This window comes from Drosophila biarmipes, unplaced genomic scaffold (genome assembly GCF_025231255.1).
Source record: "Drosophila biarmipes strain raj3 unplaced genomic scaffold, RU_DBia_V1.1 ptg000029l, whole genome shotgun sequence".
Classification (NCBI taxonomy): domain Eukaryota; kingdom Metazoa; phylum Arthropoda; class Insecta; order Diptera; family Drosophilidae; genus Drosophila; species Drosophila biarmipes.
In genome coordinates this window covers 461,563-475,717 of record NW_026114544.1, presented here as the reverse complement: position 1 = coordinate 475,717, position 14,155 = coordinate 461,563, and the positions used below count along the sequence as shown (strand labels likewise).

The 14,155-nt window shown below is 36.3% G+C and overlaps 1 protein-coding gene across 15 annotated transcripts in view; it reads right to left on the bottom strand.

Annotated features, from left to right (window-relative positions):
• LOC108035588 (uncharacterized) overlaps positions 1–14,155 on the bottom strand; it is a 401,308-nt gene that overhangs the window by 91,770 nt on the left and 295,383 nt on the right. The window contains exon 6 of one of the 15 annotated variants that reach the window (XM_044092628.2): positions 2,673–2,884. The exons of the other annotated variants lie outside the window; for them this stretch is intronic. Coding sequence (XP_043948563.1) covers positions 2,866–2,884 — 19 coding nt within the window. The 3' untranslated portion in view covers positions 2,673–2,865. Of the gene's footprint in view, positions 1–2,672; positions 2,885–14,155 lie in introns of those variants that run through there. 15 annotated transcript variants of the gene reach the window in all.

The window sequence follows — 14,155 nt, the reverse complement described above, 5'->3', positions numbered from 1 at the left end:
TTTAAATAAAAATTAAACATTGTGAATTTATTTCAGTACTCAAATATTTTGCATATGTACTTTGAAATTATTTTTTTATAAATCAATAATTCAAAAACGCCTAAATTCTTGTTTTAATTGTTTTTTATTTTATATAACCAGAAGCTTTCGTTGTCTGCAAGCATATTGTAAGAGTACGCATGTGCATGCAGAAAAAAGAAACAAAAAGTTTAGGCAGAGAGGGAGAGAACAAAGTCAAAAGAAAGCTTTGGCTCTCTCTTAGATGTTTTTATTGTCCCCTTCCCACACACACAATGTGTATGTGTATCATTGTGACAACACTCCACCTCAAAAGTTACACTGATACAAATTAAAGACGAACAAAAAATAATTCAATTCAATTATTGTTAAATATACACATATATGCCACGGGATCCAGTTTGTCTTTTAATGGTAATTATCATTTACCAAGAACTGCATAATCAGGCTGAAGATCCAGTTAGCCCTAATTGGTCCGGCAGTGCAGTGAATCTAGCTGTTGGTAGTGTCTTCGTTAATATATTGTATTGTAAATCGGTGGATATACTTAGTTTATTTTCAATTTGTTTCCACGTAAAATAATACTTAATATCTAAGTGCTTCGATCTCTTGTGGCAAACAGGATAATTAGATTGGATTATTACTAATACAACTTTGGTTGTCTTCACAAATATCTATTGGACCATTTAATTTAAATGTAATTTCATTTATTAATGACTTTAACCACAATGCTTCTCTAAAACCTTTAAATAAGGCCATATATTCGGCTTCGGTAGATGAAGCAGAAACTGATTTTTGTTTCATAGTAATCCAGAAAATTTAACAATTTCCAAACATTTTAAATACATACTTGTATTATTTCTTCTATTAATCTCAATCGTTTCAAAAAATGTGAAATATAAGCAGATTGACTGAGACAAATTTGATAATCTTTTCTATCAATTTTTATATCAATGAAATGGCATGGAAGGAAAAGTTCAAAATATAGACATACATTCAGAATTACTGGTGGCATTACCACATCGTCAACTGCGTGTGTTATCGGACGTGTCTGTTGATTTTAGAAAAATGGAGAAAGAGTAATATAGGTCTGTGATTAGATTTTTGTTTTTAGAAGAGAGATCGCGCTGCGAAATCAAAGAGCGCTTGTATGCTGTGTACGGTGAATCTTCTCATTTGATGGCGACCGTCAAAAATTGGTTTAACGGGTATCAACGTGGTCGCTCGTCGGTTTTTAAAGAGCCACGCCCAGGTGCCCCAACCACGGAGGATAACGTGACAAAAATCCACGATCTCGTATTGGCGAACCGCTGAATGAAGATACGCTGGATAGCTGAGACAATAGGCATGACCGTCGATAAAACATGGATCCACTGGTACACACTAGAGACCAAGGAACAGTTGAAAACAGTGGACTTCACCAGCCACAGAGGCCTGTTCTGCATCGCTGGGTCAAGTGTATCGAACTAAAAGGAGATTATGTGGAAAAAAAATCGCCAATTTTCCAACATTTTCACTTTTCTTTTGGAGGCTAAGTAGTTACTGGACCACCCTTGTATTATATAATAATAAATTAATTAAGACAAACTCCATTTTTGCCGCAATTAAAATACTTTAGATTAGGCTTTGATTTATTATACCCGTTACTCGTAGAGTAAAAGGGTATACAAAATTGGTCGGAAAGTATGTAACAGGCAGAAGGAATCGTTTCCGACCCCATAAAGTATATATACGAGTATTCTTGATAAGGATCACTAGCCGAGTCGATCTGTCCGTCTGTCCGTATGAAAGCTGAGAAGCTAGCGTTCTTCCTTGTTCTGAAATTGTTTCTTCACAATTTTGTTTTTGTGTGTGCTATCCCTAGGCTTTCGATTATTCATAGCTTGCAACACTTTAGCAGTTGTGTCCTTCCTAACTCCTTTTTGTTTAAATTCATGATCGAGAAGCCGTGTTTTTACAAAGGCTAATGTTAAATTGTTCTCGGAAAGAGTTTCTAACGCAGTGATTACTTTATCATAGATAGTTGGAAGTGTTAGTAGCCAATAAGAAACTTTTTCCATTTAATTTATCTTGGCTCCTGCTTCAAATAACTCAGTAGCTAAATCATCAAATCAACGAAAGTGATTCACTAGCGGAGTATCACCCTTCAATTTTAGAGACAATAATTGTTTGCGTAATGCAAGTTCCAGGCTCGTAAATAGTATCCAAATTGTTTAAAATCTCCTTAGCCGACTTCCCATTGTTGGTAAAAACTAAAAAAGAGTAAGTCAAATATTCTATTTGTATTTCTTTATGCTCTCTTCACTTCCTCAGTTTCCGTATTAATTTGTCCCTTTCCTTCAGTTCCGCAGTAGGCTCACCGGAACATGTCCGAGCGCAAAAAGCTTTTTTGTTTTTCTTTTCTGCCTAAAACTGTATGCTGCTATCGACGCGGAGAATTCGGAGCAGTGTAGAAGAGTGTCGACGAAAGTGGTCCGGCCAAAAAGACAGGTAGATCTTTGGAGATTACCCTCTCTTTCTGTGTCTGATACTCTGCCTGCCCGCGGCTCCCGGAGAGACAGCTTTCGGCCGGTCCTTTTGTTTTGTACCTCTCCAAAACCAAAAGAAGAGGAAGACCTGGTGCATTTATGAAAGGAGAAGGAGCGGCTGTTTAAAGTGTGCGCTGCGACACATTTTAATTTATTAACAAAAGTGATATTTTTTAAAAATTAAGTCAGCTTCCTGCAATTGAAGATGTTGTGCGTTAATCCACGTTTAATGAACGTCCCTTTTTAAAATTTTTTAGGTGTTATAACATAACCCAGAAATATCTGGTTCCGTTACCCGAAGGTGGCGTGATGAAATCCCTCAAAGGGTTTTACACAGTCTGAAAAGTAAATAAAGTAATACAAGTAAAACACATTTTTTAAACACATGCGCATATTTTTTAGGAGCAATGACAAACATTAAAAACAAATTATCAAAACGAAATATAGATTTCGAACAATAATTCTAATTCCACAAAAAATTTAAATGCTATAATTAAAATAAAATATACTAAAATGGATATGAATATGTATATATTTTAAATTCAACATTTTGAAAATGGAAAACTCAATGGAAAAATCAAGAATTTCCGAAGTGATTTCCGTGGGACGATTCCCTTGCAAGGGATTTCACAGGTGAAACTCTTTGGAAAAATTCAGAATTTCCAAAGTGAATTCCCTGGGACGTTTCCCCTTCAGGGGAATTTAAATTACCTTTCCATTGATACCAAAAGTTAAACGAAGCAAGATCAAGCTTAGAGAATATTTCCCTTTTCTTTATGTCAAAATACTTATGTCGACTAGTGTAATTTTCTATATGGGGCGTCCCATGTTGTTTCCCCGTGCAAGCTGACATGTTCCTCCGGAAACCCAAGGGGATTCCCAAAGGAAACTTATTTTTTGGAACTGAAGGGTCATCGATTACCCTAACACAACCGCACGTTCTCGTTGTCTGCAAGCAAGTAGTAAGGGTACGCATGTGCATGCAGGAAAAGGAAACATAACGTTCTTAATCAGAGAGGGAGTGAAAAAGCAAAGAAAGAGCTTTTTTTGTACTCATAAACAACATATTTATTTATGCAACGAAACTCCCTGTGAAGGTACCGTTGACGATAGTTTTGTATCGCATTGGCTCTTAAGGACCTTATGTTTTTATGTTTTTGTTTTTCTCCTTAAGAGCCAATGCGATACAAAACTATCGTCAATGGTACCTTCTCACGGAGTTTCAGTTTAGATCGTATGAAAGTAAAGACTTCATCAGATTGTGTTGGGTTAACAATATTTCAAACGTTGGCCAGATCATCCGCATAAACTGTTTAAAACGACTTTTGTCAACGTTCGACATGTTGCATAAATAAATAAGTTGTTTGTGAGTTCAGAAATTTCGAGCCCTTATCGAAACACTTCAGCAGAGCTTAAACAGAGTACTAGTGTTTCTATTAAACTCTTGTTCAGAAAATGATTCCTCTATAAAAAGAAATATCTAAATAATGGAATAAAACAACAAATAACCATCCTACGTGCAATCGTATAAAATATGTAAATAACGGATATCAGATGCCTTTTAGAAGTTCTAATAGTTTACATTTTTGGTTTATTTTTCCCATTTTCCCTAATTTCAAACATAATCTTTGGTAAACACAACCTGGCAATTTGGCAAATTGAAAAACAGCTGATGGAACAGCTGACATTTTAAACATTTAAATTCAACAGAAAACTTTTTTCTGTTAGTTTAGTTCTGCACGACTTTATAAGGCTCTGTACTGACGCTGAAAAAAGATACCGTAGCTACAAACTCGAAACGTTGGCCATCTTAGAAAGGCTACAAAGGTTCTGGGTGTATATTCTAGGAACACTTTCTGACTCGTTACTTTTTGTTCCGCCATCGCTAAGGTAAGAGTAAATAAAGAATTGATCCCGCAGGTCGAAGCAAACGAGGAAATACCCATAAAGTAGTAGAAAGTAGTAGAAATACCCATTCACGCCAAAGGGGCGTTAAATTTCTGGAGGCATTTTGATCGCTCACACTGCCCTCTGCTATCCCTCTCCATTTTCCCCCAAATCGCCGCTCCGCTCCGGAGCGTTATGCTTTTCTAGTTCTCAATGATCAAGCCACCTCTGCCCCAATATTTTGATCCTTCGATCCAAATTTTATTATTTGTTAAAGTTAAAGTGCCTATTTATTACGAAATTTCATTCATCTGAGCTATATATTTATATATATATATCTATCTAGATCTATATATTCATATCTATATATCTATCTATATCTATAGATCTATATGTTTATAGTCTGATCCATTTTGAGGACACTGTGAACGCTCATGGGGCACCTTCCCCAACCTTATTAGCGTGTAAAACTCTAGCATTTCAATTTCTTGTGGAATACGTACTTTATTTATGAAAAGTTTGCCGCTGAGCTCTAGAACAAATCCAACAGGGCTCCTCCCATGTTTCTCAGCTCCAACAGCATGTGCCTAAAGTTCAAATTCTAATGGCTGTCTGCTTCTTCCTATGGACGCAGAGTTTTTTTCTGGTAATTATCTTTGCTGGCCGATTTTCCGGGAGCTTTTCACGGCGATATTTATAGACAATATAGTAAAACGCCCGTTGAAAAATAATTCCACTTAAATTCAACAAGTGTCGAAGCTCATTCCATATTTTCAAAATCCCCACTCACCAAAGACGGAGTTTTCTCAGCATGAAAAAAATAACTGAGCGTCTATTGTGCAATCCATAGCACAGGAGTATGGAGCTGTCTTAAAGGAACTCCAACCCAGTTTTCAAGGTTGCTTAACTTCCTTACAATTTGCCGGCATTTATGTTGAGACATTTAAATCCTATCCTGGTGTATATGTGCTCGACAAAAGAACCAAAGCTCACGCTCCCATAATGGGACCAATCCATCCAAAATTAAGCCAAAATTCCTACGTGGCTTGAGCTTGATAGTCGATAGCTTCCTATCTGCCAATTTCCTCCATGTCCAGTCTAAAGACACTAATCGAGGCAGAATTGTCAAAAATAAATTCATTTAACACAAGGGAAGTTCGGAAACCCAAAGGATGCGATCTGTGTTCGAAGAAGAACCAAGATATGGGCCGTTCTTTTACAAGCCAAACACCTTTTTTAAGTAGAAATTTTGTATTTGCCTGAACCTTTTTTACATATAATACAATTTTTTATTTGGAAAGTTTTTAAGTCGGTAAAAAATAAAACTATTCTATATATCTCCATCTGTAGTTATTCGATTGATTTCATAGCTATAACATAAAATCCTCTCAAACCTTTACATTTTAAAAAATTGTAAATTTTTTTTAATATTTAAATATCACCTCCAATCGTTTCTTTTTAAGTTGGGGCCATTTTTTGTTATCAAGATATCGAATTTAATGTAATAAGCCCTCTGATATTTTCAGCAGCCTTGCTTCTCGCTCGCCCTTATTAGAAAATAAAGTATTTTATTTTATTTGTTTTTATAAGTTTATTATTATTTTAACGTAATGAATATACATTTTTTATGCAATTATTTTAACACAAGTCAATTTTTCTTGTAGTGAATAGGCTGTAGATAATTTTTGGTTTTTTGGTACAAATCAGTGAAAGGATAAAATTTCTTTAACAGACATCGTTTTTTGAAATTTGTTTCCAACCATATGTGCACTTTTCCTACAAATAATGGTAGACGACCGCTTAGCCTATATCCAAAGGAAACAGTTGTGTTTCAGCTGCTTTGCAAGCAGTCATCAATTCCGGGATTGTAAATGCGCTTACAACTGTCTAATTTCCAAAATCGGCATCACACATCGAAACAGTGGTTCGAGTACTCCGTCAATTCTACCCAAATCTCCAAGGCCTCAATTCAATACACAATTTCGTCCTATTTAGCTCACGAACATTTACAAACTCCTGCTGCAGTGGTTTACGCTCCCCTTCTTTACACACTTAATACTGAATTACACGTTTAGAGGGAACAAATCACTTTAGAGTCAATATTTGGATTGACCTTACCTTTTTAGTCACATTATTTGAAAACTTTTTTAAAATAATGCGTTTTAATTTGCCAAAATCAAATGAAGGGTTCAATAGAGTTTCGTAAAACCCGGAGCAATTATAACATTTTTTAATATAACTTAAAAATTACAAATACGATGAAATCAAGATTAATGCACAATTAAAATATCAGAAACAATAACAAGAAAAGTTCTTTATAAAAATTAAAGTCTATTGTTTTATGCATTCCTTTAAATGGCCCATATGAACATTTTTGATCAGAATCACTAGACAAATCGATTTACCCATGACCGTCTGTCTATAGTGTTCTTGGAAACTTTTAAAGCAAGAAAGTTGGAGTTTGGAGGAATGATTACTGTTCGCACACAAGGGTGCTCAACATGACCAGCACCCAACAAATCAGTACCCGGCACTCAGCGTCACCCACTGGCTATGAGAATAGCTGATCAACATATTATATTTAATGTCAACGGTTGACTCAAAGTCTCACTAACCCGACGGCGCACTGACCCACAAAAGCGGTCAGCACATTGTTGCAGTGTCAGCCGATCCAACCTCTCACCTACTCTAGAATATAACTCATGTCAGTTAGCTTCCGTGTTCTAAATAGTATACGAGTATAAACTAGTACAAACTTAAGAACAAATCAGTTATCGACGCACTCATAACTCCTCGGTTGTACTACCTCGGTTGTAGGCCTCGTAACACATCCCTGCTAGCAGTTAACGTCCGGTAGCTTAAACTTCAGCGCAGTGCCCGCATCGCCTCTCCGTCCATCGTCGTGACGCGATCGTCCTGCCATAAAGGCGTGCCAGCGACAACGGGATCACTACAACCCCCTTGTCCTGCGGCGTGACTAGAAGTGCCTTCTTTGGTTGGGAACAAACAATCACTATTCCTGCGCAGCGCAAGTTTGTTTGAGCAAACCGCCCAAAGCAGTGAAACTGCATTCCTGTCGATTGTCGTAAAAAATGGTTTAAAAAGGGCATTTTATTAGAAATGATTACCAAATAAAGTCATTGCCACTAGGTAGCACTCCGTGACGTCGAAAAAAATTTGACTTGCAGCCTGCAGATCTTCTCCCTTTTGCTAGTTGAGTAACGGGTATATAATAGTCGATGGATTAAACCAAAGCGTTCACCTTTGTTATTTCTATGAACGAAAACAAATTCCCGCCTTAAGTATGAAAAAAGTCACAAAACTCTTTAATTTTTTGTATTCTCAAAAAAGGTAATTTTTTAAAACAACTTAAAAATAACCAAATATTTTATTAATTACAAAAACATGGTTTAAAAAAATTATTAATTGACCCATAACATTTTAATTACTGCAAGGCCAATTTGCATTTGTTTAATTCTTCTTGGATTTGTTATTGAAATCACTTCTGCGATTTTTACATATAAGTGACATTTTGTATACCGTTTCAAAATTTTCTTTATGGTAGATGGTGGGAGTCCGCTCAGAATTGTATTGAATTTACTTGACTCACAAGAAGCATTTTGATGCTGTTATAATGAAAAGAACCCGGAAAGAAAAAGCGCAGGTTTTATTTATTTTAATTACGAAATTTGACATCTGAAACTTACTTTACGGTATATAGATAAAATGTTCAAATTTAGGCACTAACATACCAAAATATAAACCAAAATAAACCCGATCTGTCGTCTCAATACAATCCGAACACAACATTTCCTGATAACAAGAGCAAAAAAGTTAAGGTGCGGCAAGCATGGCGAATTTCATGACGGTAGACTATAGCTTTAGTGATCAAAAGAGAAATAAAAACAAAAAAGAGAAATAAAACAACAGTAAATTATTAGCTTAACAGTAGGAAATTGCGCAGTTGTTGAAAAAACATCAAAATTTGTTGGAATCCATACTTACACAAATCAATGGTGTGATAATAGACAGATCAGCGGAATTATCCGTGTGCCCAACGTTTCCAAACTTTAAAAAAGGAACTGAAAAATGAAAAACGTACTACCAACAACTAATACAGGCCTTCTCCGTATACTTTTATCATTCCAAAAGGGCATATCAGCGCTTACAGCCACATTTGCGATTGGGTTTCCCAAAAAAAAGGCGGTGGTAATGGCCCACAACCTAAAAACCTTCAGCGTGGTATTATTAACCTCACAACAGCTCCTTACAACGTAGCATAAAATTAGCTTGCGGAAAACTTAGTCCAAACTTTCAAAACTTTTGTAGGTAAAAACATAAAGGACGGGTTTTCAGTAAAAACAGCCGTTACAAAAAAAAAAGAAGCAAAGAGACCTGCAAACTATTACACGGTCGTATTGTGGGTACGGTTCTATGTCAACTTCTTAAAAAATAAACTAAAAGCTACTACATTTAACCAAAAATTCACTTTGTTTTGATAGATTTCCAACCATCCCAATCATTCTACAATCCTTCTCTATCTACTCCAAAACACTTAATAAAAACCCTCTGTTAAAATGTAAGCAATAACATATAAGAATATAGAAATAGCAGGGCCGAATCATATCACTAGGGCATTTAAACTCAACCCGATCATTCGTCTTATTTCAATCGGAACACAATAATAAAAAAAAGTAATACAAAGTAACGGCAAAAGAGTATGACGCAACAAACACAAACCACTAGTAATGAGGTCTCTGACAAGCTCATATTTCTGGAATGGCTCCAACAGCTTTGATAATAGTTCCAAGCTGGCTTTTGTATTCCCAAAACAAGGCAATGAAGCGGAAGAATAAACGTGCTGAAGGAGATCAACTGAAGGTGCCCGGTGGCAATGAGCAAGCGGACCTGAAATTCACTCCATACGTAGACTTATTTTTAAGGGTTGTGCCAAAAATACTTTGATTACGTATCTTTGATTAGGTATTTTTTTAGAAGAACTGTAATTCTGTCCCCAATACGGCTAATCTGAACTGAACTACAGATGATGTGGGAAAAATGCACCCATTTTTATTTTGTCTTAAATTTTTACCAATTAATTTTTTTTTAAATATGGACGTTGATGCACTTTAAACAGTACTAAGGAGTAGCCCAACGAAACCAAGCACGTGCTGGTTACGCTTACGAGTTCGCGAGGCAGGTTCGCAAATGAAAAAAAAGGCACAACTAAGAATGAAGCAAATGAGGTAAAATTATAGTTTTTAGTACCGGGATAGAAGTTGAAAGGCAAATTAAACTATAAAGTTTTTTATAGTTTTTACATAGAACGCAAAACGGCTCGTGCAGAAAAAATTTTTATAAACATCGTGGCAAATTTAGAGGAATGATTGAATGATAGGCGGTTGAAAAATCGGCAGAATCAATGACGCCTCTTATATGTGAACAGAGCCTATTTTAGAATATAATCATCTGCCCTAGAATAGTGTTGACATTGTAACTATAGAATAGTCGAGATAGAGTCGTACTCAAGAGCAGAACGTGTGCAGAGCGCTTTACGTTACAATTGGAAATATAATATTATATTCAACCTCATTATCCTTAATAAAACCTATACCACTCGATAAAGCCAACCCTTTTCATTTAAGATTTTGTATAAAAATAGTACCAAGCATTATTCTACGATTTACAAGTGTAGGTAAATTAAGCAATTTTAATCTACTCTGGTAGGAAGGTAGCCTTACGTTTTGATCCCAGTTCAAACTAACATTTTTTTTGTACCGACTCAATACGGTCGATGTGCACTTGATATTGTGGACTCCAAACCGACGAACAATATTCCAAAATAGGACGGACAAGTGAGGTTAATAACAATTTGGTCGTATAAGGGTCATCAAATTCTTTTCACCAACGCTTTAAAAACCCAAGAACACTGAATATATACTGTCAAGTGGCGTATTTTTAAGAAAGTAACTGATAAACGTAGGAGTACTCTATCAAAAGTCATAACATTGCATTTAAGGCAGTTAAAATTTAAAAGGTTTTTGTATCAGCTGAAAAGTGGTTTGGGCTACTCTGGTTTTAATATCGGGTAATCCGGCTTCGGCCGGGAAGCATTTCTTTGGGATCGTTGAAAAGGCGCCAATGCTCCATCTCACAGCAGTGTGACAAGGAGGTAAGATCTTATTTAGGTTAGATGGCGCACACCATCCATAGATAGGGAGGCCATATTTGATTTTGGACAGCATCAAGGCTCTCGTTGCTTGTATAAGTGTTGTGGGGTGAATTAATAAGCGCTTAGTTGTTAAGAATTTTAGACTATAGTTAGGTTTCATCCTCAGTTCTATACAATGTTGTTTGAATGTGAATCGTTTATCAATAGTGAGGCCAATTTAAAGAAATGGTACGAGTTCTATGTCTATGTTATTGAAAAATAGTACTGGATATGTACAGCGTTGTTTTTTGCAAATAAGAAAGAGTTTAAATTTATTTACAGCAAGGTAGTACCGGAATTGTTTCCCCATATTTGGTTTACAATAAGAATATCTGTAAACTTATTGTTGAGTGAGTTGGTATTCTTACAATTGCTAAAAGCAATGGCATCATCTGCATAGATTAAAGAGTTAATTTGCTTATATCTTAAAATTATGTTATTTAAGGATTGAAAGGCAATCATGAACAACACCACAGAGAGGAGTGATCCTTGTAGAATACCATTGTGCAGAGTATAGAATTTAAATAGAGTGTTGTTTACTCTTACTCGGATTGAACGGTTGATCATGAAAGCCTTCGTTAAGTTAAAGTTGTTTTGGCCTACCCACCACCGGGAAAGTTAATCCAGTACTGTATGAACACCTATGCGATCAAAAGCCGTTTCAAAATCAATTGCCAGAATGGTAACATGATTGAGATGCAGAAGAGAATCAGGAGTGCTATGCTGTTGTTTAAAAGCTGTTTTGTAATAAAACACATAAGTCTTTTGGCTAACATTTTTTCAGAAGTCTTGCTTAAACATAGAAGGAGAGAAATGTGTCTAAAGGAAGATATTTCGTGCGTTGGTTTATTAGGTTTTAAAATTATTTTAATGGCGGATTTCCAGACGTGGAGGTAGGAGCCTTTACCAAGCATTTCATTGTACATTTCTAATAGGCGATACTTAGCTTCGGAGGGCAAATGTTTGAGCATTGGGTATGATATTCGGTCTATACCGGGAGTTTTACCTTTCGCGTACTGAAGGGCATATTCAAGCTCGCTACGTAAAATTAGAGTCGAGATCAGTAGCAGATACTGACAATTAGTTACTGTCTACTCCTGAGAGAGAATTTCTTCTTTGCGGGTCTTTTATTGATGGGAGAAGTTGTCGTTCTTGAAATAGTCCGACCAAAAGTTCCCAAAACCGTCGCAAATGTCTGTAGAGTGATGCAGCTCTTTATCTTTATACTTAATTGTTGTGAGGCTATATGAGGAGTTACCAATTAGACGATTTATATCGTACCATGTCTTCTTAATACAAAATAAAGGGCTAATATTTTATGTGAATCGTTCAAAAGATTACCGGTTTTGCTATTTTAGATTTGTATTTAAAGAAGGGCATTGGATTTCCTGTAAGAGATCAGAGCAGCAGTGCTCCTAAATTGCTTTGTTTCCTTAGTTCGTGAAGCGTTCGACTCTTCCAACGGAAAGTTCGCTGATGTAGACAGGGTTTGGTTTGCGGAATTGCTACATTAGCTGCTGCTTTAATTCCTTCTATGCTTTTGGCTGCAAACAGATTTAGGTCGTTGATTGAAGGAAAATCTTTGCATTTGGCGCGGTACAGGTCCCAATCTATTTTAAATTTCGGAGGTGGAATGTTTTTTGGGATTGGTTTGCAAATGAATATGTGCAACTATAGAATACTGAACACTTCCATATAGAGAGTCTTTTACGGACCACTTACAGAAAGGGAACAATGATGCAGAGGCTAAAGTAAGGTCAATAGCCGTGCAGGAGTTGTGGGTAGCATGATGGGTAGCTGAGGCATCATTAAGAATAATCAAGATTGATTTGGTAATTACTTCTGCTATTTGAAGCCCTCTTGAGTTATAAGATATTGACCCCCACATCGGACTGCAAGCATTGAAATCTCCAACATAAAGAATTTGTTTCCTGGTAAGATCTACTATTTTGAGTATTTCATTGGCTGTCACGAGTTGGGATGAAGCTATGTACGTATTGAAAGTACAAATATTGGTTTGTAGGATTTCGATACCTTAAAAGTATGTACTGCTAGTTATTGCTACCAAAGAGTAGGAAGCGGTGTTACCCAAAAAATTTGACGTTGTTTTGAATATGGTTTTGGCCTCACTCATGGTCCTTTTTTCGTTGCTTTAATTCTTAGTATTTCCATTTGCTCTTGGTACTTTGGGTATAGTCGGGAGGAGGCCGAGTGCTCAACAGCACAATTGGCACAGCTATTTTTCGTGCATTTACTTGGGGTATGCGGGAAAGGGCTCATTCAGAGCAGAGTGAAGATGTTCTACAATGCTTGGCTGTGCGGCCGAGCGATTGGCACGTCATGCAACGCATGGGGTTTGGTGTGTACTCGCCAACTTTAAAGTCCGATCGGCTTGGAAACACCATCGTATGACTTCATAAATTTGTACACTTCCGTCACTTTTTGTGATTTAAGTTCGTTGACAATTTCTTTATGTCGGAGAGACAAGGAGCTTAAACCGTCCTTTTACAAAATTGAGGGCCTCATGGAGCTTGCACTTTATTTTGCATAAACCAGTAAGTTCAGTAGTGTTTATAAACTTTTCAGCATCGGCTTGGGCTCTTACAAGCATTAGTAAATTTCCGCCTCTAATGTTCGAAATTGACACAATGTTTTTGCAGAATAAATGTCACCTCTTTTAACATTTTGTATACAAATAGTATCAAGCATTGTTCTACGATTTACAAGTGTAGGTAAATTAAGCAATTGTAATCCATTCTGTTAGGAAGGTAGCCTTACGTTTTGATCCCAGTTCAAACTACGCAGGCAAACAAGAGAAATTTTTTTGTATCGACTCAATACGTTCGTCGTCGTGCACTTGATATTGTCGACTCCAAACCGACGAACAATATTCCAAAATAGGACGGACAAGTGAGGTTAATAACAATTTGGTCGTATAAGGGTCATCAAATTCTTTTCACCAACGCTTTAAAAGCCCAAGAACACTGAATATATACGGTCAAGTGGCGTATTTTTAAGAAAGTAACTGATAAACGTAGGAGTACTCTATAAAAAGTCATAACGTTGAATTTAAGGCAGTTAAAATTTAAAAGGTTGTACTCCACCATGACTGCCAACAATTGACAATTTTGAAACGGCATTCTTAAATATAACCCTCTGAGTCCTACCATTCAAGTAACATGAAATGCAAAATAATAGATTACCAGGAAACCCAAGCTGATCTAATTTAAATAAAAGAAGTGAGTGGTTAACGGAGTCAAAGACCTTACTAAAATCTGTATATACAATGCCATTCTGTATTTTTTTCTTAAACCCATTTATTACAATAGATGTCAATTCAAGAAGGTTGGTGGTGGTCGATCTTCGCTTAACAAAACCATGCTGACACGGTCATATAAGCGAAAAACATAAATGTTGCAAATGAGAAGTGATAATACGTTCAAATGGTTTAGGGATTGCCGACAATTTAGAAATACCTCTATAATTTTGGGCATCTGCCTTCGCACCTTTT